The sequence below is a fragment of the Adiantum capillus-veneris genome, chromosome 3 (genome assembly GCF_014529385.1).
Source record: "Adiantum capillus-veneris isolate H3 chromosome 3, ASM1452938v2, whole genome shotgun sequence".
Lineage (NCBI taxonomy): Eukaryota > Viridiplantae > Streptophyta > Polypodiopsida > Polypodiales > Pteridaceae > Adiantum > Adiantum capillus-veneris.
The window spans coordinates 72,490,379-72,518,062 of NC_140933.1; the positions used below are offsets into that span (position 1 = coordinate 72,490,379).

General features: G+C 42.6%; 1 protein-coding gene across 1 annotated transcript; it reads left to right on the top strand.

Moving 5' to 3' along the window:
• The first annotated feature begins 417 nt into the window (after positions 1-417).
• On the top strand, positions 418-27,250 carry LOC147461097 (uncharacterized). The gene is made up of 14 exons (XM_086504747.1): positions 418-840; positions 3,267-3,326; positions 3,605-3,745; positions 23,989-24,171; positions 24,835-24,902; positions 25,005-25,141; positions 25,275-25,337; positions 25,433-25,519; positions 25,685-25,750; positions 25,840-25,917; positions 26,097-26,162; positions 26,261-26,394; positions 26,501-26,657; positions 26,777-27,250. Exons 1-14 carry the CDS (start codon positions 418-420, stop codon positions 27,094-27,096), a joined length of 1,983 nt encoding a protein of 660 aa, XP_086360873.1. The 3' UTR covers positions 27,097-27,250.
• Positions 27,251-27,684: the final 434 nt, after the last annotated feature.

Consider the following 27,684-nt stretch of genomic DNA (forward strand, 5'->3'; position numbering starts at 1 on the left):
TTCCTTGCAAGCTCAATCATCCACCTCTGCCATTGTATTCCTAGATGTGGTGCCAGATGAGCATCAAGTTGCTACTCTCTATGGGGTGCATGAAGAGGATCTACAAAATGATAGAGAGGACATCTGCCTAAACGGAGAGCTCTTTATAGACATAGGGAGTTATGCTGAGCTATGCAAGGATGAGAGAGAGACGATGTATAGATTATAACTTTTCCATGTTTTCTTCTCCATTCAGTATTAAGATTAAATGTTTGTGTGTTTAATTTAGGTATGGATGATGATGAGTTTCTTTCTTCTTTGTCACCCTGGGAGAGGAGGTGGTACGAGGAGCGTCATCTCTCTGGAGCACCATCACATAGTTCCACTCCTTCAACGTCTCCCTCTCTTTCGGAGAATTTAGCACGCTTTGAAACTTCGATGTCGACGAGACGATCTACACAATTGTCTAGGCACGAACGCTCTAGTGGTGGCGGCGACGGTTGTTGTGGAGATGCCACCACTGATGCTTCGACACCCCATCATTTTCGACGAGGCTCCTTACGTTCTCCTTCTTTGCCCGCCCCCACATTAGCCATGGCATTGCCGTCTACGCTAGGTTTTATGCGGCTATTGGCCGTTCCTGGCTACATACCACTAGCTACTCCTCTCGGAGTCACCCCAGTCGACACTCCTCGTTTCAGGGCCCAGACTCCTGTGGAGACACCTGCCGTCCGTACCTCCATCGAGATGCCACTAGAGACCCCTACTGAGACACGCATGTTCACGTGTCACAGGGGAGAGGGCTTGTCGTACTTGGTCGACATCAGCGACGGCATCATCATGGATGACGAAGGCAAGAAGGTAATTTCGCGCATACGCAGTCTTTGCTCTTAGGTGTCCAAACACTTGGAGTGAAGTGCCAAATCAATTAAAAGACAGAGTCATTAGCATGCTGCATGACGAGTTTCCCGTGTCAAGTCGGGATGAGCGCTTCAATGAAGACCTGATGAAGGTTTGAATACGTGAATACTACAAGCAAAAGCATTTTGAAGTACAAAAAGTAATAAAGCATGGGTGGAACAGATCAGATTGGTTGGCCAAAGAAAATTGAAAAAATGAAAAGCGAGGAGCGTGTGGGAATTCTAACAAGTGGAAGCAACAAAAGGAGGCAGGCAAAGTGCAAGTACGTAGAGGCAGGAAGCTCGCACCACTTGGGGAGCGGTGGGTGACATCATTTGAGGCCGATTTTGTAAGTGTTTTTGCATTTCTCTTTAGGTTTGGTAGTTAGTAGTTACGTCTATTTGTACTTTTAAATTCTAACATAATGGATTCTTTGTATGTTTTAAAGAGTGGTCGATGAGACAGGAAGTGACCCCCACATCGTACGAGCACGAGTACGCATGCAGAAAGGGCTTAAACTCCATGATGGACATTTTGAGTTCTCGCGGCAGTATGGTTAGTATTTCACTTTACTCTTTTACATTTGTTGTATTTTAATGATAAGCGAAGAAAATAGATTGTTTTGTAATTATATGTTTATACTTACCCAAAGTACGTATTGTTGTTTTTTCTACAGAATCCGACAAATATGCCGCTTGGACGTGATGAGACTTCTGAGTAGACATCAATCTATCCATGGCTAGATAGCATTAGTTTCCCTTTGTCATAGCGTATATAATGCGACAAAGTGTATACGTCTTTTTTTTGTAACTATTAGAAAACAATATATTTTCTCAATAATGACAATTGTGTTGTAACTATTACATTTGCAAAGCTTAACAATCAAGTGAATTTGTCTATGATGTACATAATTTTCATTGATTTACTTTCGTCCAATTGCTTTTGTCAGTTTTGTATCTTTATTCTTCAAACAATACTATGCATGATGGAGTTAATGGTTATATTGTCTTGTGGGTGACTACTTTGGGTCTATACCTTGCACTTTTTTTCAAAGGTGAATCTAGGCTTATCTTGGATTCATTTAGGTTTACTATATTCTGAAAACATTCAATATAGTTGATGGATGCTTATGGCAGCATGGTTAGTATTTCACTTTACGTACTCTTTTACATTTGTTGTATTTTAATGATAAGTGAAGAAAATAGATTGTTTTGCACATAACCTCTTGTAGTGAAAGGTATAAAAAAAAAAACATAGCACAATCCCATGCAATCCATGCAGCAGTAGATGATCCCCAAAAGAGCTTCAACATTTTTTATTTATACCTATTCAATGCACGATTAGACCACTCCAATAAAAGGCAAAAAATAAATCAGGTAGGGTATCAGAATATCGTGCACAACTCGCAATCTAACATGAATAGGCCATTCTGTATAGTGTCATGAAACCACTTTACATTGAATTCTATCTTCCACCCATTAAGTGACCTGCTTAGCAGTTACAACCACTCCCAATGGATACCTTAAATGCCTAAAAGCAATCCACTTGGGACACTTTTTGCCTTGCTAGATGAGATTATGAAATTGTTATGTAGAGACATCAATCAATTGAAACTTATGATTTAGATGATGACCAACAGCCAACGAGTACAGACTCAGATATATATGACATACATTTTTGCCTTGCTAGGTGAGATTATGAAACTGTTCTCTAGAGACATTAATCAATTGAAACTTACGATTTAGATGCTTACCAATAGCCAATGAGTAGAGACTCAGACATATATGACATACATTTTCTTATGTTAGCATTCTTCGAATGTAGAAAGGTTATTGTGTCATCAACAAAACCCAAATCTAGTATATGTCCAGTCCCAACTTGCAGTCCTTTAAGATTTCCATTCTTAACTTGAGTATATAAAAATCTCTCTCTCTCTCTCTCTCTAATGTTTTCAAGCATGCTACTTTATGTTAATCAAATGTTGTCAGGAATTTTTTAGGAACTTTTTTTATGCTCTTCTTTCATGGCTAGACAATGGACATCATATGTAACTATCCAATAGCTCCTGGTTTTAGCTTGACAGTGTGCATGCATCTATGTAGATTATGTTAATGCCTCGAAAGGTATTCCATGAATTGCTCCCCTACCGATCTTTGATCTCCTTGCTGCGAGAGCTTTCACCCAACGTGCTGACAAAGTCTGCCCTTTCGTTATGTATCTGCTTAGTGCATGTTTCTCATTGATGATGGATGCCATATTAGGTTTTGTTGGATAATTTGATGAGCCCAATAATCCTTGCAACTAAAAACTAATTGGGTACATTAGTGGTCAACTAATACTCTAAAGGGAGAAATTTTAAAACCTCAGCTTCTATGAAAAGGTGACAGTTGTCAAATACAGAAATGGTCGCTGGGGGTTTTTTGGAAAAGGGAGCTCGTGGCGAGCAGGTGAAAGAGGCCATGAGTCATAAGCAGACGGGGTGACCATCCGTGATTGCGAACACAGAGGATGTGCCCTGAACTGACAGGAAGCCCACCTTGGGTAGCCAACTGAAAGGGGTGATCGATCGTTGTGAGTAGAAGATAGGGGACTAGGAGCGCAGACCAAGCTTAGAGCGAGTGGCCAACAATCGAGCTACAGGAGCCTGCAACGAGGTCATAAGGTGCATGCTAGGCATTCAAGGGCACCTTAATTGAGCGAGAAAATAGTGGGTGGCTTGCTTCAGAAAAGCGGGTTGGGGTTGATTGGGTTGATGAGAAGCCAACGGGGCAGCTCTGGGCGGACAGGGGCAACAAACAAGCAGGCTGAAGAGATCAGATCAGAGAACTGTGAGCTCGTGTGGGTAAAGGGGTCAAAGATGACAGAGGTACTGCAGGCCATGCCAAGGCGAAAGAGGCAGTCAGGCCGGGGTTTCAATTGTACCTTGTGAAGCCAAAGTTTGAGAAGCAACTAGGCCAAAGGATAGCTGAAAGAGAGAGCCATTAAGGGGGCAACACTGCCGATCGAGAGAGCAGACCTCTGTAACGAGCTTGCCATTATGGGAGCTTGCCATTATGGGTTGTAGAGTAGTGGTAGATCCTTGCTTCTGAAGACCGAAAAAAGACTACCTTTATCATACCATGAGGTTGTTTTTGCTTTTCTTTCCTTCCTTTTGAGTTGACAAATGGGCCGGGAGCCTTCAAAAGAAAAGTAGATTGGGTCCTTACCCCGTTCCTTGGGAAGTTTGTCAAATGATTCATAGACAATTTCTGTGTATACAATTCAAGAAAAGATCATGTTCAAAAGCTTGAAATGACTTTTGGAAGGTACGATGAATAAGGGGGTCAGCTAAATCCAAAAAATGTCATTTGGCACAACCACGGGTGAAGCTTCTTGGGCATTGAAGCATACCCAGAGAAAGTGGAGGCTTTGCTGTTACTCTCATCCCCAAAAGATACCAGACAGTTGGCCACTTTTATACAGAAAGTTAAATATCTGTTTCGTTTAATACCTTTGGCATCACAACTATTCTATCCATTGCAACAAACAATTAAGAATGATCCTTTGGAGTGGTCTCACGAGTGTGACGATGTTTTTGACAAAGTTAAAGAAGTCCTGAGTACGTTACCTATTATGCAAGCTCCTGACTGGGAAAAGGAGTTTTATGTCAACCCATCGGTGGGAGATGATGCTATCGGGGCTATGTTACTGCAAAGGGGAAAGGAATCTCAAAATATGAAGCATGTTCATTATGCTATCAGAGTAAAGACTCCTCATGAAATAGGTTTTTCAGAAATTGAATTGGTGATTACCAGTATGGTTTATGCTTGTAGACGATTCAGAAACTACTTGCTGCAAAAGTCATTCACCTTCCTCACCATTTACTCATTGCTCCAGGAGCTATTCAATAATTCAAATATATCAAAAGCAGTGATGATGAAATGGGTTATTGAGCTTCAAGAGTTCCAGTTCACCTTTGTGGTGGAGGAAAGTACTCGGGCTACCCTGGAAGATCTTCTCACTTATAAGGATACTCCGGTTTTGGTTAAAGAAGAGGTGGTGCGAAAGAAGGAAGTCGGGATTCTTTCCATCCCTAATGCTTCACTGTTATAATTTGATGGTTCTTATCAAAGAAGTCATGATGCTGCTTCAAGAGGCATTGTTATTTATGATGCACAAGGAAAGCTTATGAGGAAGCAAGGGCTGAAACTTCATGCCAAAAGTAACAATGAAGCACAATACATGGCTCTTGAAGGTGGTTTGCATATTTGCTTACAATTGGGAATTAAACGCTTAGGAGATGCTTTGTTGGTTTTGAAGCAAGTGTTGAAAGTATGGAAGAATAAGAACCCTAAACTGAAAAATTTATGCTTTAAAGTGAAAAGCGTTGCTCAAAAATCTTAAAGCATGGAGTTTGCATCATATGGAGAGGTCTCTAAATGAAGAAGCCCATGATGCTGCCCAAGAGATGATCACTTGTGTGTTTGTGGTAAAGGCAGATGCTCCTTTGTATCATGGGAGGAAAATCTTATCAAAGGAAGTGGATTTTCTATTGACAAATGTTCTACATGAAGGTTTGTCGTCTTCTAAACAATTTACGTTCATAAGGAAAGACAAGAAAGACAAAATGCTTGATGATGTGCTTTACATGAAAGGAAGTGATTTGGTTTTGCGTCGTGTGCTTTGGAAAGAGGAAATTTATAAAATCCTGGAAGAAATCATGAGGGATCTTGTGGAGGCCATTTTGCTATGTTGATCATGTTGCATAAGGTCTTGCAAGAAGGTTATATATGACCGAGTATTCAACGGGACGCTAATCATTGGTGCAAGTCGTGTTTGCCTTATCATAGGAAAAGAATTTTGACGCCTGTGTTTGAAAAATGGGGTCTTGATGCTATTGGACCCTTACCTATGACTAGCAAGAGAAATGCTTACATTTTGACAACAGTGGATTATTTGTCACGATGGGTAGAAGCCAAAGCTATCAAACACATTACTAGTAAGGAGATGGAAAATTTGTTTATGAGTACATATATTGCAAATTTGGTGTCCCACTAGAGTACTTTCGGATAGTGGACCAGTATTTAGAGGAGAGTTGTTTGATTTCTTATGCGAAAAGCTCAATATACAACATATGTACAACTCTCCCTATTATCCACAATGCAATGGTCTTAATGAAAGGTTTAATGGAGAGTTGGTAAAGATCTTGACAAAGATGACTCAGACACATGGGAAGACTTGGGATTCAGAGTTGCCTTGTGCGTTGTGAGCCTATAGAACTGCTACTAAAACTAGAAGAGGCTTTTCCCCTTACCACTTGGTTTATGGCATGACTTAGTAAATTCATGCTTATTCAAAAAATATCTGATATAGCTTGCCAACCCCCCCCCCCCCCCCCCCCCCCCCCCCCCCCCGAGCTTGCCTGCTTAGTCAATCATGACAAATAGAGGTCTCTAGGGTGAACAACTGCTTCATATCATCCCCAGAAACCTCATCTACATCCTCAAATGTCTCAACATTATTTCTCTCCATTTATAACATTTCATCTGTCACAATTGTCATCAAGCGTGCCAGATACTTCTTCAATTTATAACCATTAACACGATATTTATGTCGTGCACCACCCAAATCAGCCAACTGATATGTGCAATTATCAAATTTATTCACAACAATAAAAGGACCCTCCTATTTGATTTAGAACTTCTTTTGAAAGGTACTGTCCAACTTACTATTGTATCCCAGCAGAAAATCACCCTTTCAATTTTTTAATCCTCCATGCACTCATTGGCTTTTATATGAGCCTTCCTTGACACTTCGTCATAGTAACTCAAAGCTAAAACTCTATCCAATTGTAAGCCACTACAAGAGGTTGTGTGCTCTTGTGACGCTGTTAGCGACGGAAATACATTGGGTTTTTATAACCCCCGGCGTTGCTAAAACCGTCGCTACGAGCGTCGCTACGAGAGCGTCGCTATCAGCGTCGCTATATGCGTCTCTATCAGCGTCGCTATATAGCGACGCATATAGCAACGCCTATAGCGACGGTCTCACAGAAGACTATAGCGACGCTACAGAGCCATAAATAGCGACGCTTATAGCGACGCCCGAGAGAATATTTTTTTGGTGGCAGGGCATTGAATGCCCTGCCACCCATCAACCATATTGTACTTGATTCACTTTTTTAAAAAAAGTGCAAAGGTAGATAAGAGACCCAAAATAGTCACCCACAAGACGCATTGTTTGCAAAATTGACAATTGTACACATCATAAGCAAAATGAATTGATTGGCAAATGTAATAATGACAATTGTACAACATCATAGGCATAAAGAATTTATTGGCAAAAGGAACTGCGGTGACAAATGTAATAATATACATGGTTCAAAAAGACATATAAAATCCGTCTCATGATACATAAGCTATGAGAAACCCTAAACTAATGCTATCTAGCTACGGCTAAACTGACGTCGTCTAGTCAGACATCTCATCGCGTCCAAGCGGCGTATCTGTCGGATTATGCAAAAAAAGACAATAAGACAGTTTTCAGTAAATATAAACATATAACGACATTTATAAAACAATACAAAAAATAAAAAAGAGTAAACCCTAATACTAACCATGCCGCCGCGAGAACTGAGAATGTCCATCAGGGCGTTTAAGCCCTTCCTGCCTGCGTACTCGCGCTCGTACGGTGTGGGATCACGTCCTGTCATCGACCACTGTCAAAACATACAAAGATTTCATTATGTTAGAACTAAAAAACTCATAAACCCTAAACTATCGAACATGCATAAAGAGCAATGTGAAAAGACTTACAAAATCGGCCTCAAATGATGCCCATCCACCGCTCCCCAAGTGGTGCGAGCTCCCTGCCTCTACTCGCGCTCTGGCTGCATCCTTTTGTTGCTTCCACTTGTCGGGATTCTCGCGCGCTGCTTTCTTCGCATTCTTCCAATCTTCTTTGGCCAGCCAATCTGGCCTGTTCCACCCATTCTTGATTGATTTTTGCACTTCGGAACGCTTGTGTTTGCAGTATTCGCGCATTCGAATCTTCATCAGGTCTTCATTGAAGCGCTGATCCCGTGTTGGAACGGGAAACTCATCATGAAGTATGCTGATGACTCTGTTTTTTAAATCACTTGGTACTTCACTCCATTTGTTTAGTATATAGTGTCTAAACAGCTGAGAGCAAAGACCACGCATGCGCGAGATCACCTTCTTGCCGTCATCATCCATGATGATGCCGCCGCTGATGTCGACGGAGTAAGGCAAGCCCTCTGGCCAGTGACGCGTGAACCTGGGTGTCCCGGCAGGGGTCTCTAGCGGCGTGTCGATGGGGGTACGGACGTCAGGTGTCTCCACCGGTGTCTGGGCCCCGAAGCAAGGAGTGTCGAGTGGGGTGGCTCCTGGCGGAGTAGGTAGAGGTGTGTAGCTTCTAGGAACAGTCAGCCGTGCAAAACGTGGCGTAGACGGCGATGCTGTGGCTGGTGTGGGGGCGGGCAAAGAAGGGGAGGGTAAAGAGCCTCGTCGAACACGAGGCGGTGTGGAGGCATCGGTGGCGGAATCCCCACAACAACCGCCACCGCCACCACTAGAGCGCCGGTGTCTAGACGAGTGTGACGCTCGTCTCGTCGACGCCGAAGCTTCGGAGCGCGCCGAATGCTCCGAAAGAGAGGGAGATGCGGATGGTGTAGGAACGCGCGATGATGCGCCAGAGCGATGACGCTCCACGTACCACTGTCTCTGCTGCGGTGACAAAGAAGAAAGAAACTCCTCATCATCCATACCTGCATTAAACACACGAATATTTAAACTTAATATTGAATGAATAGAGTAGACAATGACGCAAAGACCATTAAATACAATGACGTAATGACGCATATAAATACAATGACGCAATGAATCGAGTGATAGAAGAGGCAAGTCGAAAACAGAGCTTTTACAGCACGGAGCAAAATTGTTCAAATACAATATTTGTGGCTTTAAGAGATGACAATGACAACGGGCCATACACTGTAAGTAGCGTAGCGTTGCGACCCTCCATGATTATCTTGAACCATTGCACGTCGAATAAGTCGACAAAAAATCCTCTGTAATCGATCCTCAAAATCTCTTGCAGCGTGCCGAAGTAAGTGAGTTCCGCCACCACAGGATCTGCATCAGAGGAACGTCGTCGACTAGACTGTTCAAATTTTGCCATGATTCCACAATCTTGAGTAAAACGCTTTTTGTCGATTCGTTCCACCCTAAAATGTCGACCTTTACACCATGCTGCTGTGTATGACTTATACTACAACGAACAAAGATTATGAGTGGCCGTTCAAACGTTTATAAATAAAGTCACTTGCTAGTCGTACATTGCAAACTTACCTTGGTCGCGCAACCCCGAGAGTACTCCCACTCTTCTTCAGTCACTTCGTCACCGCATTGTTGTGCGCTTTTCAATTGGTTGTGCAACCATCTTAAGCTCATGAAGGTTGGTAGGCTCTCCAAAACCGCTGGATAGTGCATCGGTGGTCGTCTTCCCCGTCTCCACTCGATTCGTGCCCTTTGTCGCTCTTGCTTTGCATCCTCATATTGTGAAATCCACTTTTGCATCACTGGATTGTGAAGCATGCAAAATCGGTTGATTTTAGCCTCTAGATCTTCCGTCATCTTCTTCTCAATACCGAGATTGCACATGACAATCCCAGATATGCGCTCATCATATATGGTTCGCCATAGCGTGTCGCGGGATGTATCAAATCCGTCTAGCCACTCTCCAATGTACACTAGGGACTCTGATACCAACCAACCTTCTGCCATGCTACCCTCCGGACGTGCCTTTTGACGCACATATCCCTTAAGCGTTTTCATGAAACGCTCTAAGAAGAACATCCATCTGGAATGAACTGTGCCAGCTATTTCCACCTCATCAACTATGTGAACAAGAAGATGCATCTGAATGGTTAGCATTGTAGTAGGAAAATGTTTCTCAAACATGCACACAAGCTCCGCAGCATTTAGTTTGGCGAATGGTATGGAGTCTACGTCGATCTCCTTTTGTGAGATCCATTGCACCAGCTTTGCAAGTTTGTAGATTGTGTTACGGATGTCGAGAGACAAACATCCCTCAATGGCAACCGGTAAGATAAACTGTAAAGTATGTGTAGCAATGATATTAAAGTCCACATTTTATGCAATGATATTAAAGTCCACTATGAACGAACCTGACACATTTTATGCCAATCGTGTGACTTCAAACCGGTAAGCTTTCCTTCTTTAGTAAAACACGTTCGGAGCGAGTGCATTACGCCAGTGGGGGTCCGCAAAGATCGAATGGCCTCTTTTACTTTGCGTTCTTGGGCTCCTGTGAAAATCCATGGTGCTTTAGGGAGTTTTATCGATCCATCAGACACTGTTTGCGGCCAATATTGCTCCATACGATCCACATTTCTAAGGTCAACTCTGGCTCCCAAAGTATCTTTCTTGCCGGTCAAATGGTCCCATAGTAGATTACCCACATTCTTGAATATGTGCATTGGATCGAGCAAGTGATTGATCACGAGTCGGGGCCAGTATGGTAACTCGTACCATAGAGATAGTCTCTTCATCCCTGGAGGCAATCCGTCATCGCACATCTCCTTCTGCTCTAACCATGCTTGTGCAGACATCCTTGGTGGCTCTCTTCCCAAAAAGCCGTCGCGTAACACATGATTCTCCGGAAGATACGCTTGATGACCTTCGTAGATTTGCTTCTTCAGTGAGGGTGCCCTACGTGCATTCAGTCTAGGTCCACATGTGACACATGCTCTGTATCCGCTTGTTTGAAGCCCTGCATGTATACACATGATAATAGATCAACTATGGGAAAAAACAAGATTTACAGTGTCTGAGTGAGGAGTGTCAATAGATCACCTGAGCATTCTGTTAGCCCGGGATAGTCATGCATGGTCCACATTAGAATACCTCTGATCAAAGCATTCCGTCGTCCTGTGTGTCGGCTCATATCCACCACCTCTATGCCAATCCACAATTGTTGTAGCTCTTCCAATAGTGGACGAAGATACACATCCATATTCCCCACTTTATATCGCCCTGGCACAATCAAGCTTAGCCATAGGTGCCCCTTCTTCGTAGTCAACCACGGGGGAATGTTGTAGTTGACGATGACAACGGGCCATACACTGTAAGATGTTGATCTTTGACCAAATGGATTTACGCCATCCATAGCCAGGCCTAAGCGCAAATTTCGAGCTTCCCTAGCAAAATCCGACCATGTTCCATCTATATGTTTCCAGGCTGCGCAATCTGCAGGAATTCGTAGCACACCATCCGAAGATTTATTCTCCTCATGCCATGATGCTAGGGCGGCCATGGACTTACATTCGAAGAAATGCTTGATGCGAGGAAGCAAAGGAAAATGTCGCAAAACCTTTTGTGGAATTTTTGTCCCGTGGAGATCTACTCGATATCTTTCGGAATCACATTTCGGACACTTCTCCATGTCTGTGTATTCCCCTCTGAAAAGAATGCAGTCATTAGGACAAGCGTGGATAGAATTGTAATCCATCCCCAAGTTTCGCAAAATCTTTCTTGCTTCATCTCGGGAATCTGGCATCACATTGTCAGCTGGTAGTATGTGCTCTTTCAGCAATCTACACAACATAAAAATATGATACAGTCGTGTAAAAATCTATCAGATCATTATACATTTAGAGTTCTATTAAAGTAAACTAATTGTAATAGATCACCTGAAAAGCGCTGTGACGCTAGTGTCACTCCATCCAAACTTTGCCTGCATGTTGAGAAGAACCAGGAGTGCTTTCAATCTAGACATACGTGCTCCATTATACAATGACGTATCGGCTTCACTTTTCATATCATCATAGATAAGCCTTTCTGAATCCATGATCGTCTCGATCATTTCATCAATCTCGGGCTCAGACATTGCCTCGTTGGGAATGTGCTCTGCATGATCATCCCCCGAGCTGTCAGAGGCTACATCTTGTGGCCTCACATATGCTGCTTGACCAAAGCGCCTGCGAACACGTCTATTGGGTTGCAAGATTGCTGCTTGTTGGCCAGCGTCAGAGTCCGACGAGTTATAATTGGCAACAACTCGATCTATAATAGATGGATCGAACTCACCAAATTCGCGAACGTGCTGCAAAGAAACACGTCTTGTCCGTCGCACAGCATGCTTGCATTGATTACAAGGACATAAGACCCTCGTTGAGAGATAGGTGTTTCGATTGGACGGTCCCACATCCTCGTCGCTACTCATAATGAGGATAAAAAACTTATAACCTGGACAACAAATTTAATATTCTATTGGCATTCTTCGTCTTATCTCTCTCTCTCTCTCTCTCTCTCTCTCTCTCTCTCTTTATCTCACATTCTCTAGTCATGTCCAATCCCCGCACACCTCGGTCTAGAGGTGCACGGAGATCAGAACCACCGGGTTATCATCTCGTCTTTATTGGTCAATACCTATATTTGTGGGTACAAGAAATCTACACACCCACGTCTACATGATACTGCATGTAGTGGACAAAATCCCTTTGCCTCTTCTCTAGCTGTAGCACTTCACTTCATCTTAACATCTTTTCACAGTAGATCTTTTCACTGTTCGTCTAACTCTAAACCCTAAACCGTAAGTAATTCTTGCGTGGACTCAATCTAACGTAAATAAGCGTAAATCTAAATAAACGTAAATCTAACTAAAAATAAAGCTAAATCTAATTTAACGTAAGTCTAATGACTAGAGGTTGTCTAGATGGTCATTGTGTCGGGGATGTAGTGACTCTTGCCGCCCTGAAGATCCACCTTCTTCCCTATCTTCTGAAGACATTTCACCAGTACTTTTGGATCGACGGAGCCCACCATGAGTGAAAACAGCAATACCCTATATTCCATTGAGGGCTTTCTTCACTCGCTTCATGTAGGCATCGCAGTCTATGGAGACCTAAATCTAATATAATATAACGTAAATCTAAATCTAGCTTAAATAAACGTAAATCTAGTTAAAAATAAACCTAAATCTAATTTAATGTAAGTCTACATATAACCTAATCTTTAACGTCTTTTAAGATAGTTTCCTACGACGTTATAACTCTCTTCTTCTTGTGTGTGTACGCGTGTGTGGATGTGTGTGCCAATAAAAAGAGATAAACGGTATAACCTTTCTATCACCCATGCCAAGTATGATAGATTGATTATGCCATTTCTCTCTTGAATAATAGGTCTTCAGTTCAACTCCTCGTCGGTTAGATCTTTAGGTCTTTTAATTTTAATTAGTTTCCTACGACGTTAAATTAGTTTCTCTCTCTTTCTCTTTCAATGTGTGTGCGTTTTTTTGGATCGTATGCATGTTTTCTCTCTCTTTTCCTCTCTCAATGTGTGCGTTTTTTGTTTATGCATGTTCTCTCTCTCTTTTCCTCTCTCAATGCGTGCGTTTTTTGTTTATGCATGCTCTCTCTCTCTTTTTCTCTCTCAATGTGTGTGCATTCTTTGTTTATGTATGTGTGTGTGCGTTTTTGTTTTTGTTTGTACTCTCTCTCTCTCTCTCTCTCTCTCTCTCTCTCTCACAAAACACTGTGTGTGTGTGTGTATGTGTGTGTGTGAGAGAGAAAGAGAGGGAGAGAGAAAGAGGGGAAGGGAACATGAGAATGAGGAGAGGGAAGGAGCATACTTGGCTCTCCTTCCTCTCCTCGTGTGTGTGTGTGTGTGTGTGTGTGTGTGTGTGTGTGGAGAAGAAAAAGAGAGAGAAAGAGAGAGAGTGAGGGAGAGCGTTACCTCCTCTTTGCTTGAGGGCGTCGAAAAACTCAAATCTGAGATCTGAGTTTTTGGGCGCGCTCGGTTATTTTTTTTACCCCAGCCGGCGTCGCTATGAGCGTCGCTATGAGCGTCGCAAATTTACAAATAAATTTGCGACGCTCATAGCGACGCCGGGAAATTTTTTCTTGAGCGTCGTTGTGTGAGCGTCGCTAATATGAAGAACCTCTTGTAGTGAGCATTGTAAATCCAATAAACTTTTTTGCCATGCATCTGTTCACTACAAGAGGTTCTTCGTATTAGCGACGCTCACACAGCGACGCTCAAAAATTTTTTTCCCGGCGTCGCTATGAGCGTCGCTATAAGCGTCGCTATGAGCGTCGCAAATTTATTTGTAAATTTGCGACGCTTATAGCGACGCTCATAGCGACGCCAGCTGGGGTAAAAAAAATAACCGAGCGCGCCCAAAAACTCAGATCTCAGATCTGAGTTTTTCGGCGCCCTCAAGCAAAGAGCAGGTAACGCTCTCCCTCACTCTCTCTCTCTCTCTCTCTTTTCTTCTCCACACACACACACACACACACACACACACGAGGAGAGGAAGGAGAGCCAGGTATGCTCCTTCCCTCTTCTCATTCTCATGTTCCCTTCCCCTCTTTCTCTCTCCCTCTCTCTCTCTCTCACACACACACATACACACACACATAGTGTTTTTGAGAGAGAGAGAGAGAGAGAGAGAGAGAGAGTACAAACAAAAACAAAAACGCACACACATACATAAACAAAGAATGCACACACACATTGAGAGAGAAAAAGAGAGAGAGAGCATGCATAAACAAAAAACGCACGCATTGAGAGAGGAAAAGAGAGAGAGAACATGCATAAACAAAAAACGCACACATTGAGAGAGGAAAAGAGAAAGAAAACATGCATACGATCCAAAAAAACGCACACACATTGAGAGAGAAAGAAAGAGAAACTAAGGGAGCGTCGTAGGAAACTAATTAAAATTAAAAGACCTAAAGATCTAGCCGACGAGGAGTTGAACTGAAGACCTATTATTCAAGAGGGAAATGGCATAATCAATCTATCATACTTGGCATGGGTGATAGAAAGGTTATACCATTTATCTCTTTTTATTGGCACACACATCCACACATGCGCACACACACAGGAAGAAGAGAGTTATAACGTCGTAGGAAACTATCTTAAAAGACGTTAAAGATTAGGTTATATGTAAACTTACATTAAATTAGATTTAGGTTTATTTTTAACTAGATTTACGTTTATTTAAGCTAGATTTAGATTTACGTTATATTAGATTAGATGCGGGTCTCCATAGACTGCGATGCCTGCATGAAGCGGGTGAAGAAAGCCCTCAATGGAATATAGGGTATTGCTGCCTTCACTCATGGTGGGCTCCGTCGATCCAAAAGTACTGGTGAAATGTCTTCAGAAGATAGGGAAGAAGGTGGATCTTCAGGGCGACAAGAGTCACTACATCCCCGACACAATGACCATCTAAACAACCTCTAGTCATTAGACTTACGTTAAATTAGATTTAGCTTTATTTTTAGTTAGATTTACGTTTATTTAGATTTACGCTTATTTACGTTAGATCGAGTCCACGCAAGAATTACTTACGGTTTAGGGTTTAGAGTTAGACGAACAGTGAAAAGATCTATTGTGAAAAGATGTTAAGATGAAGTGAAGTGCTACAGCTAGAGAAGAGGCAAAGGGATTTTGTCCACTACATGCAGTATCATGTAGACGTGGGTGTGTAGATTTCTTGTACCCACAAATATAGGTATTGACCAATAAAGACGAGATTATAACCCGGTGGTTCTGATCTCCGTGCACCTCTAGACCGAGGTGTGCGGGGATTGGACATGACTAGAGAATGTGAGGTAAGAGAGAGAGAGAGAGAGAGAGAGAGAGAGAGAGAGATAAGACGAAGAATGCCAATAGAATATTAAATTTGTTGTCCAGGTTATAAGTTTTTTATCCTCATTATGAGTAGCGACGAGGATGTGGGACCGTCCAACCGAAACACCTATCTCTCAACGAGGGTCTTATGTCCTTGTAATCAATGCAAGCATGCTGTGCGACGGACAAGACGTGTTTCTTTGCAGCACGTTCGCGAATTTGGCGAGTTCGATCCATCTATTATAGATCGAGTTGTTGCCAATTATAACTCGTCGGACTCTGACGCTGGCCAACAAGCAGCAATCTTGCAACCCAATAGACGTATTCGCAGGCGCTTTGGTCAAGCAGCATATGTGAGGCCACAAGATGTACCCTCTGACATCTCGAGGGATGATCATGCAGAGCACATTCCCAACGAGGCAATGTCTGAGCCCGAGATTGATGAAATGATCGAGACGATCATGGATTCAGAAAGGCTTATCTATGATGATATGAAAAGTGAAGCCGATATGTCATTGTATAATGGAGCACGTATGTCTAGATTGAAAGCACTCCTGGTTCTTCTCAACATGCAGGCAAAGTTTGGATGGAGTGACACTAGCGTCACAGCGCTTTTCAGGTGATCTATTACAATTAGTTTACTTTAATAGAACTCTAAATGTATAATGATCTGATAGATTTTTACACGACTGTATCATATTTTTATGTTGTGTAGATTGCTGAAAGAGCACATTCTACCAGCTGACAATGTGATGCCAGATTCCCGAGATGAAGCAAGAAAGATTTTGCGAAACTTGGGGATGGATTACAATTCTATCCACGCTTGTCCTAATGACTGCATTCTTTTCAGAGGGGAATACACAGACATGGAGAAGTGTCCGAAATGTGATTCCGAAAGATATCGGGTAGATCTCCACGGGACAAAAATTCCACAAAAGGTTTTGCGACATTTTCCTTTGCTTCCTCGCATCAAGCATTTCTTCGAATGTAAGTCCATGGCCGCCCTAGCATCATGGCATGAGGAGAATAAATCTTCGGATGGTGTGCTACGAATTCCTGCAGATTGCGCAGCCTGGAAACATATAGATGGAACATGGTCGGATTTTGCTAGGGAAGCTCGAAATTTGCGCTTAGGCCTGGCTATGGATGGCGTAAATCCATTTGGTCAAAGATCAACATCTTACAGTGTATGGCCCGTTGTCATCGTCAACTACAACATTCCCCAGTGGTTGACTACGAAGAAGGGGCACCTATGGCTAAGCTTGATTGTGCCAGGGCGATATAAAGTGGGGAATATGGATGTGTATCTTCGTCCACTATTGGAAGAGCTACAACAATTGTGGATTGGCATAGAGGTGGTGGATATGAGCCGACACACAGGACGACGGAATGCTTTGATCAGAGGTATTCTAATGTGGACCATGCATGACTATCCCGGGCTAACAGAATGCTCAGGTGATCTATTGACACTCCTCACTCAGACACTGTAAATCTTGTTTTTCCCCATAGTTGATCTATTATCATGTGTATACATGCAGGGCTTCAAACAAGCGGATACAGAGCATGTGTCACATGTGGACCTAGACTGAATGCACGTAGGGCACCCTCACTGAAGAAGCAAATCTACGAAGGTCATCAAGCGTATCTTCCGGAGAATCATGTGTTACGCGACGGCTTTTTGGGAAGAGAGCCACCAAGGATGTCTGCACAAGCATGGTTAGAGCAGAAGGAGATGTGCGATGACGGATTGCCTCCAGGGATGAAGAGACTATCTCTATGGTACGAGTTACCATACTGGCCCCGACTCGTGATCAATCACTTGCTCGATCCAATGCACATATTCAAGAATGTGGGTAATCTACTATGGGACCATTTGACCGGCAAGAAAGATACTTTGGGAGCCAGAGTTGACCTTAGAAATGTGGATCGTATGGAGCAATATTGGCCGCAAACAGCGTCTGATGGATCGATAAAACTTCCTAAAGCACCATGGATTTTCACAGGAGCCCAAGAACGCAAAGTAAAAGAGGCCATTCGATCTTTGCGGACCCCCACTGGCGTAATGCACTCGCTCCGAACGTGTTTTACTAAAGAAGGAAAGCTTACCGGTTTGAAGTCACACGATTGGCATAAAATGTGTCAGGTACGTTCATAGTGGACTTTAATATCATTGCATAAAATGTGGACTTTAATATCATTGCTGCACATACTTTACAGTTTATTTTACCGGTTGCCATTGAGGGATGTTTGTCTCTCGACATCCGTAACACAATCTACAAACTTGCAAAGCTGGTGCAATGGATCTCACAAAAGGAGATCGACGTTTACATTGGAGAGTGGCTAGACGGATTTGATAAATCCCGGGACACGCTATGGCGAACCATAGATGATGAGCGCATATCTGGGATTGTCATGTGCAATCTCGGTGTTGAGAAGAAGATGACGGAAGATCTAGAGGCTAAAATTAACCGATTTTGCATGCTTCACAATCCAGTGATGCAAAAGTGGATTTCACAATATGAGGATGCAAAGCAAGAGCGACAAAGGGCACGAATCGAGTGGAGACGGGGAAGACGACCACCGATGCACTATCCAGCGGTTCTGGAGAGCCTACCAACCTTCATGAGCTTAAGATGGTTGCACAACCAATTGAAAAGCGCACAACAATGCGGTGACGAAGTGACTGAAGAAGAGTGGGAGTACTCTCGGGGTTGCGCGACCAAGGTAAGTTTGCAATGTACGACTAGCAAGTGACTTTATTTATAAACGTTTGAACGGCCACTCATAATCTTTGTTCGTTGTAGTATAAGTCATACACAGCAGCATGGTGTAAAGGTCGACATTTTAGGGTGGAACGAATCGACAAAAAGCGTTTTACTCAAGATTGTGGAATCATGGCAAAATTTGAACAGTCTAGTCGACGACGTTCCTCTGATGCAGATCCCGTGGTGGCGGAACTCACTTACTTCGGCACGCTGCAAGAGATTTTGAGGATCGATTACAGAGGATTTTTTGTCGACTTGTTCGACGTGCAATGGTTCAAGATAATCATGGAGGGTCGAAACGCTACTGTGCGTAGAGGAGAGTCTGGTTTTCTTGAGGTGGATTCTACTAAGAAATGGACTGACCTAAGAGACACTTTCGTACTACCCAAGCATTGTGAACAAGTAAGTATATAAATAGTTGACATCCCCCTTTTACAAGTTATGTGCTTGAAAGCTCTCATGTAAGTTATGTGGCTCTGGCAGGTAGTATTTCATCCTACAAAGTCTACATCAAACTGGTGGTACGTCATAGAGGTAGCCCCTCGTAGTGCAAGGACGTATGAAGGCTACCATGTACCAATCACAACGACATCAATGGAGGAGATCAGAGAAGATGCTCAATCAGAAGCCGCTACGGTGGTGCCAGACGAGCATCAAGATGCTACTACTCTATATGGGGTGCATGCAGAGGAGCTACAAAATGAAACAGAGGATATGTGTTTAAACGGAGAGCTCTATATAGATATAGGAAGTTATGCTGAGTTATGCGAGGATGAGAGAGAGATCTCTTAAAGCCACAAATATTGTATTTGAACAATTTTGCTCCGTGCTGTAAAAGCTCTGGCTCTCTAAGTAGCTTCCATGGTGTATAACGCTCTTTTCTACTCGCGCTCACATCTTTTGATTGAAAATTCTGAGTTTTCGACTTGCCTCTTTTATCACTCGATTCATTGCGTCATTGTATTTATATGCGTCATTACGTCATTGTATTTAATGGTCTTTGCGTCATTGTCTACTCTATTCATTCAATATTAAGTTTAAATATTCGTGTGTTTAATGCAGGTATGGATGATGAGGAGTTTCTTTCTTCTTTGTCACCGCAGCAGAGACAGTGGTACGTGGAGCGTCATCGCTCTGGCGCATCATCGCGCGTTCCTACACCATCCGCATCTCCCTCTCTTTCGGAGCATTCGGCGCGCTCTGAAGCTTCGGCGTCGACGAGACAAGCGTCACACTCGTCTAGACACCGGCGCTCTAGTGGTGGCGGTGGCGGTTGTTGTGGGGATTCCGCCACCGATGCCTCCACACCGCCTCGTGTTCGACGAGGCTCTTTACCCTCCCCTTCTTTGCCCGCCCCCACACCAGCCACAGCATCGCCATCTACGCCAGGTTTTGCACGGCTGACTGTTCCTAGAAGCTACACACCTCTACCTACTCCGCCGGGAGCCACCCCACTCGACACTCCTCGCTTCGGCGCCCAGACGCCGGTGGAGACACCTGACGTCCGTACCCCCATCGACACGCCGCTAGAGACCCCTGCCGGGACACCCAGGTTCACGCGTCACCGGCCAGAGGGCTTGCCTTACTCCGTCGACATCAGCGGCGGCATCATCATGGATGATGACGGCAAGAAGGTGATCTCGCGCATGCGTGGTCTTTGCTCTCAGCTGTTTAGACACTATATACTAAACAAATGGAGTGAAGTACCAACTGATTTAAAAAACAGAGTCATCAGCATACTTCATGATAAGTTTCCCGTTCCAACACGGGATCAGCGCTTCAATGAAGACCTGATGAAGATTCGAATGCGCGAATACTGCAAACACAAGCGTTCCGAAGTGCAAAAAGCAATCAAGAATGGGTGGAATAGGCCAGATTGGCTGGCCAAAGAAGATTGGAAGAATGCGAAGAAAGCAGCGCGCGAGAATCCCGACAAGTGGAAGCAACAAAAGGATGCAGCCAGAGCGCGAGTAGAGGCAGGGAGCTCGCACCACTTGGGGAGCGGTGGATGGGCATCATTTGAGGCCGATTTTGTAAGTCTTTTCACATTGCTCTTTATGCATGTTCGATAGTTTAGGGTTTATGAGTTTTTTAGTTCTAACATAATGAAATCTTTGTATGTTTTGACAGTGGTCGATGACAGGACGTGATCCCACACCGTACAAGCGCGAGTACGCAGGTAGGACGGGCTTAAACGCCCTGATGGACATTCTCAGTTCTCGCGGCGGCATGGTTAGTATTAGGGTTTACTCTTTTTTATTTTTTGTATTGTTTTATAAATGTCGTTATATGTTTATATTTACTGAAAACTGTCTTATTGTCTTTTTTTGCAGAATCCGACAGATACGCCGCTTGGACGCGATGAGACGTCTGATTAGACGATGTCAGTTTAGCCGTAGCTAGATAGCATTAGTTTAGGGTTTCTCGTAGCTTATGTATCATGAGACGGATTTTATACGTCTTTTTGAACCATGTATATTATTACATTTGTCACCGCAATTCCTTTTGCCAATCAATTCTTTATGCCTATGATGTTGTACAATTGTCATTATTACATTTGCCAATCAATTCAGTTTGCCTATGATGTGTACAATTGTCTGGGTCTATTATCTACTTTTGCACTTTTTTTAAAAACTGAATCAAGTACAATATGGTTGATGGGTGGCAGGGCATTCAATGCCCTGCCACCAAAAAAATATTCTCTCAGGCGTCGCTATAAGCGTCGCTATTTATGGCTCTGTAGCGTCGCTATATGTGTCGCTATACTCTTCTGTGAGAGCGTCGCTATAAGCGTCGCTATAGGCGTCGCTATATAGCGACGCCTATAGCGACGCTCTCGTAGCGACGCTGTTAGCGACGGTTTTAGCGACGCCGGGGGTTATAAAAACCCAGTGTATTTCCGTCGCTAACAGCGTCACAAGAGCACACAACCTCTTGTAGTGGTTTTCTCTTCATCTTCCAATGACAACAACTTGAGAGCAAGAATTTCCACTTCAATTGGCTTACCCACTAGCAAGTTTTAGAAATGGCCTTGTAAAAATTCATTTACACAGGTGTGATTTTGCCAAGATTGAGTGCTGATGTTTTGGGTTGTTCAAGACTTCAAAATATGGTTTTTAATAAGTATTCTTAGCCATGCTTTATAGCTTGTGAATTGGACTTGTACATCATGAGTTATGAGCATTCAAAGTGGGCGCTCTCACCTTAGAAGGTGATTGCGGGTGCATGCGAGAAGGGCAACTAGACCAACTTGGGGGTCTAAGATTATCAATGCTGAAGTTTTATATTTTTGGAGATAGCGAGGTGATGGGCTTCGAGCCGTGTGTTACGGTGCGTCATTCGATGATCGGAGCAGGAAGATATGCCTCAGGGAAAATTGTCCGAAAAGTCCGCTCATGCTTTGGGAGAAGCTGGGAATTTTTGAGGAAGTTGAGAAGGGTGGAGGATGGTGCCGCATGGACTAATCCCACATGGGGGAGAGAAAGTGGAAATTGGAGGGTATAAGGGGGGGAGTGGGTACCCCCTAAGGTTGTATTGAAGGAGCAAATGGAGCTCACTTGCCTAGCCCATGAGGGCTTGTGGACTTTGGGGGAGGAAAGGATGTCCATTTTTAGTTCCCACTACCTGAACAGCCGCTTGGTCACTTTTTTGGTCCCCGGACACTTTCCCCCACGCCATTCCTTGGTCAAATGGTCACCGAAAACTCTTTTTTTATCCAAAAGTTAAGGCCAAAATTGGACCAATTAAAAGGTGTCCAAAGAGAAAACCATGTCAGCTAAGAGGAGAGAGAAAATTCCTTGGGATAAGAGAAAGAAAACCCTTTTTAATAGCTGCAATTCCCTGCACATCTTTTGGACTTACAGAGACTAGCTTTTTTGGAGCTTTTGAGGGATACCCCAACATTGAAAGCTTGTAACTCTCTCGTCTGTTGTCGGAATCAAGTATATGGATACTCTACGGATGTTTACATGACACGAGCTTTATCTTTATGGTCTTGGTTTTCATCAATTTTAATCATGGTTTAGGTTAGGGTTGTTTCCCGCCGACTTTACAGGTGTTCGATATAGGTGTTTTTCGCAACTTTATGGTGTTTCCTTCCGACGGTGTGGTGTGTTCAAGGCTATAGAGGTTCTCGTTTTCCTTTGTTTGCACGCTAATAACGTGTGTGACTAATTTAATGATCAAATATCTATCTTTCTTTGTCCATTGTTTTAATGAAAAATATTAAATTCTCTATAATTCTTTTAATGAAAAATATCAAATCTTTCTTTGTCCATTTTTATAAAAAATATCAAAGACTTTCTAAATTCTTGTTTGGAAACAAGAAGAAGTACTCAAATTTAAATACTATTGCTCCAAAGCATTAAGTATGCTAATTTAAGTTACTCATATATATGTGATTAATTTAATGATCAAATGTTTGCCATTTTCTTTGTTCACGTTTATGAAAATATCATGCTCTATAAAACTTTTTTTGTAAAATAGAAAGACGTAGTTTTTTTTTTGCAAAATAGAAAGTACTTAAGTTTGATTTTTTTTTGGCTACAAAGCATTGTGCAATAATAACAACAGTAAAAAAATTGACAAATTGCAGAGTTATAAAAATAGCAATTGGCGTAGTAATATGCTCGATAATGTTTAATTTGCAAGAAAGCTCCTTCTTGCCGTCCTCTCTCCTCTTTGGCCACATCATTTTCTATTCTCACTACAAAACACACTTAAATGTAAGTAAGTGATAAACTTTGATAAAATTTTATAATGTCACTGCATGAAATGCCTATCTTAGGTGTTTTTTCAAGATATGAAGGTCTGAATTTCATGAGTGTACCATTAATACTCTCCCTTCTCCCCTCGTGGGAGGGTCACTAAATGGAAACCCTCTATATTATGTATTTAAGGGGTGTTCAAGAAAATCCCTATCTATAGATTTTTTTGTTAAATCTCGTTATTGAATACTTTTTATATTAAAAGTATCCTTATGTATCAAAATTTGACTATTTCAAATAAAAGCACACTGAACTCCATATATCGAACAAGTCTATTATATCCAAGTGGTAGAGCGTCTACTTTTCGTTCTACTATATATAGTTTAAATTGTATATATATATTTTCCCACGCCAACTCTTGGAATTGGCTGCGGCACTAGAAAGTTGGACGATCTCACTTGGCCAACTATCTGACAAAGATATGTGACTATGTTTTTGCCTCAGCACTAAGTAACACCTATATTTAAGAGGGGGAGGCAATGGGATGAAAGGCGGAGAAGTTCACGTACGAAGGTCGAGAAGATCGCAGCCGCAAATATCAAATCAAAAACTAAACGTGGACACGCACTAAACATATACAGACTGGACAATGCATGTTAGCTTACAATGTAACATTGTAAAAACGGCTGTAGATACACAATGCATGTGCGCGTGAAGTGGCTAGCTTATGTGACCCTAAACACGAACTACGAGGTCACGGTTTTAAATCTTCTCGTCATGCCTCGTTTTTCTCACTGACCAGGTTTAATTCGTCTCGCTTTTTTGGCAGCGTGCCTCATTTTTCCCGCTGGCCAAGTTTAGTGCGCCTTGAGATTCCCCCCCCCACCCCCAACCCCAACACACTTAAGTCTTAGTTTCAAGGATGTTTTCGTGCCGAATAGACTCTTGCCATCTAACCGAGTGACATGTACCTATAAGGAACATTCAAATCCACGGCAAGTAATTTGCCCTACCAAATTTACCTGGGTGAATTTAACTTCCACGTCACCCTCCCGCTCTCTCGTTTTAAATTTGTTTCCCGTCGCTGTCTTAGAAGTATTACTTCTTCGCCATCGCCGAACGAGCTCCTGCAGGTTAAACGCAGCAAAGCGATTTCTGCAGGTTATTTCGCTAACTCTCTTATATTACGTGTTTCAGCTCGGCCTTGCCTTACTTATATGCTTTACGTAGTTAACCAATCCCTTAACGTGCCCCGTATTCACAAAGCCATTAGCTCCATTCTAGTGGCTTAGAGCAGTAATATTGTAAATACTCACCAGATCATGCAGGACTTATACCTGCTCGCATGAGTAGTCAGTTCGATGAGCAGGAATATCTACCCTGCAGCTCGTTTGGATTGCTTCGTTGTGCTTGATTAGCTGGAGTACATGTCTCTTGCCACGTCCGATTGATTTGGCTGTTTCTTCTTAGAAAGTGAATTGTCTGCAAACGGGATAAATGAAGAGTAGTCAAGATGACTTCATTAATACAAACATGCTAGGTGATTCAACTCTTTCATCTACGCAGTTGATATATTAATTTAGCTTATAACGTCACGTCCTCATCTTAGAAAGTGAATTGTCTGTCGAAATATATAGCAGCTTATATGCTTGAAGAAACTCGTGATGCTTAGGCGCATATCAATCGGAAAGATGTTAGCAAATTATGCGGCTTCCATGAGAGGATTATTTTTTGAAATCCACTGATCAAATGGATAGATACTATTGTCATCTTCTTAAGCTTGATGCAAAATACTGAGCTTGCAGGACTGGGCATTGCATGCAGATTGCGCGTGGTTCATACTGTAAAGCAGTCTATAAGGCCAAGCCAGCAACAGCAAAGGAAGTCAAAATGTGAACATCTAATCTTGACATGAGTCCTTATCCACAAACGTGCAACCAAGCACCCTAAGAATTTAATGTCAACACGTTCATCTGTTAAGTACTTTAATGCAGGGAGAGGGAGGCAGAGATCAAGGCCCGACATGAAAGGAGAAGACTTGCAATGCAGGACAGCACAATAGCGTCAACACCAGCAGCTTACAGTGATGACGTAATTGCAGCAGCCGATCCAATCACTGTCCGATCAGGGGGTACCTATTGCAAGCTATAATTGCAGAATCAATTAAGATGTCATGGCCGCTGTTTATGTAATTAGGCGATAAATAATTAGGATCACGTTTCTGTTTCTTTGTTACATAAATATCATCGCATGATCTCTTGCAGCTGGTGATAACCCTGCAGAGGTCAGTCAATCAGAAAGCCAGCAGTCATTTTTTGTGTCAGGAGGTAGCTATTGCAAGCTATTGCAAAATCAGCTCAATTTTCGGAGACACAGTTTCTTCCTTCTGTAACAGCTAGCATCGCCTGATCTGATCTTGCAGTGGACACCTCAGGGCCGGCAGCTGCTCTTGACGTTGTTGCAGCGAGTGTACCTATTGATGATCTCGTTCCCGTGATCCGCGAGCTGGGTACCTATTGCAAAATCAATTCAGATTTCACTAGTGGCAGATTGCGGAATGAATAGCATGTCCTTTCTTTATGTAATTACCATAAAGAGAGACGCTGAATTAGAATTAGAATTAGCGTCATATCGCTCGTTCACAGTTATCTTATTAGAATCGACTCTCTCGCAGCTGGTGATGATCCTGCAGAGCTCGATCAATATTCAGAAAATCAACAGTCCATTCTTGTCGCCAGTGGTACTAGCTATTGCAAGCTACTGAAAAATCAACTCAATTTTCATTGACAGTCTCTCTCCGTTATGTAATTAGCATCGTCTTTCTTGCAGAGGGCGCCTCAGGCCGAACAACGTCGACGTCTGGTCTTGACAATGAAGTAGCCGATCTGAGTATGACTGTCCGCGAGGGTACCTATTGCAAAATCCATGCAGATTTCAGTGTCAGAGTGCGGCATGAGTAGCATCATCTCTCTTTATGTAATAAGCATAAAGAGAGGCAATGAAATAGCATTGCCTCTTTTTGTGCATGATTAGCATCATATCTCTGTTTCTTTGTCATATAATGAGCATCACCTTTAATGGTGCAGGTGGTGATGACGCTGCAGAGATCAATCTTTATTCAGAAATCCAACAGTCAAATTTTGTTCCCAGGGGTAGTACCTATATTTTCAAGCTACTGGGATTGTATCAGCTCAATTTTCAGTCACAGCGTCTCTTCGATATGTATAAACTAGCATCGCCTCTCTTGCAGTGGACATATCGGAGGCAGTCGATGGTACGGAACACATCCCAAGGGCAAAGCAGGCGTTGGAAGAATCGGTCTGGCAGTGCATATACGCGGTCTTTTCATACGAAGAAGATAGTTCAGTAAAATATCATTTACAGGTAATTGTTAGAATCTGTGCCAGATAACTTAATTAATACTGCTAGTCTAGTCTTGATTTTTGATAGAGCGTATGTCAGCTCTGCCTCGTGATTGATTAATACACAGGACTTAATGGATATGGACGAGGAAACGCTCCCCTTATTTGCTACGACCCTGGGAGTTGATGACGTGAATCGAGATCCCACAGACGTTAAGATATTGAGGAATAACATTGTGAAAGAGTTAAGTAGTAGAAATCAATTAGTGACATCCACTTCATCAGGTACGACGTACTGAGGCAAGTACATTAAAGTTTTGGAAGGTTACTTCGTGCGCTCTTAACCCTTTTTAATTACTCTGAACCTAGTTTAATGCCCAGTTAATTACTTGCATGACAAATAGATAAAGCCGGCGCTGTGCGAAGGCTCTCAATGGCGCATCTGACAAATGTGGTTGAGGCAGAGCTTGCAAAACTTCTCATCTTCTATATGGCTGTCCCAGGAAGCCGGGGCAGCGAGATCCGTCAGATTCGCTCTGCTAAAGCCTTTGTTGAAGCCTGTTCGGAAATGTTTGTTGAAGCAATGGAAGGTAGCGCTGCTCCTGTTTACGAGCCTCGGACCACATTCCGTGCTCTAAATCTGGCTGCGGCGATGCTGGACCGACTATGTCAACGTCCAGGAAGTCCTCTTTTTACGCGTGGAAGAATAAGTCGACGAGGCTGAATGAATTCAGTTTTCTTTCAAAAAATTTAATTTGTTTTTACCAAATAATGAATTCAGTTTTCGTCAGCAGACTTTCATATAAAACAATTAAAGCGACTTTCATTACTTTTTTCTAGCAAATAGAGATATGGAAATAAAGGAACTAATTGTGTTCTGGATTCGAGAACTGAATCCTCCCTAGTTGTGGAGACAACAGTACAGTTAATGACTTTTGAGAGAGAGGTAATGAAAGGGACTCGAGAGAGAAAGATACAGAAAGAATTTGGACAACAAAGTAGGCACAACAGAGTTTATTTGGTTTAAGAAACTATGCGTTCAAAAAATGTCTCGAATAAAACCTATTCATACCATCGACTTCAACTTAGTAGCGGGGGTGCATTTATTCAATTCACTAACGAAAAAAAACATTTTCTTCGAGAATAATCATGTATTTTCAAATAAGCTTTCTATTGATCGGTATCATGGGGTAATATGAATGTGCAAAAACACCATTTAAGCAAAAGCATGGAATGCTTGCTATCAAAAACTTTGGCCTACAATTATACACGAATTGACATAAGATTTTTATGATGATATATCTCAATGGAT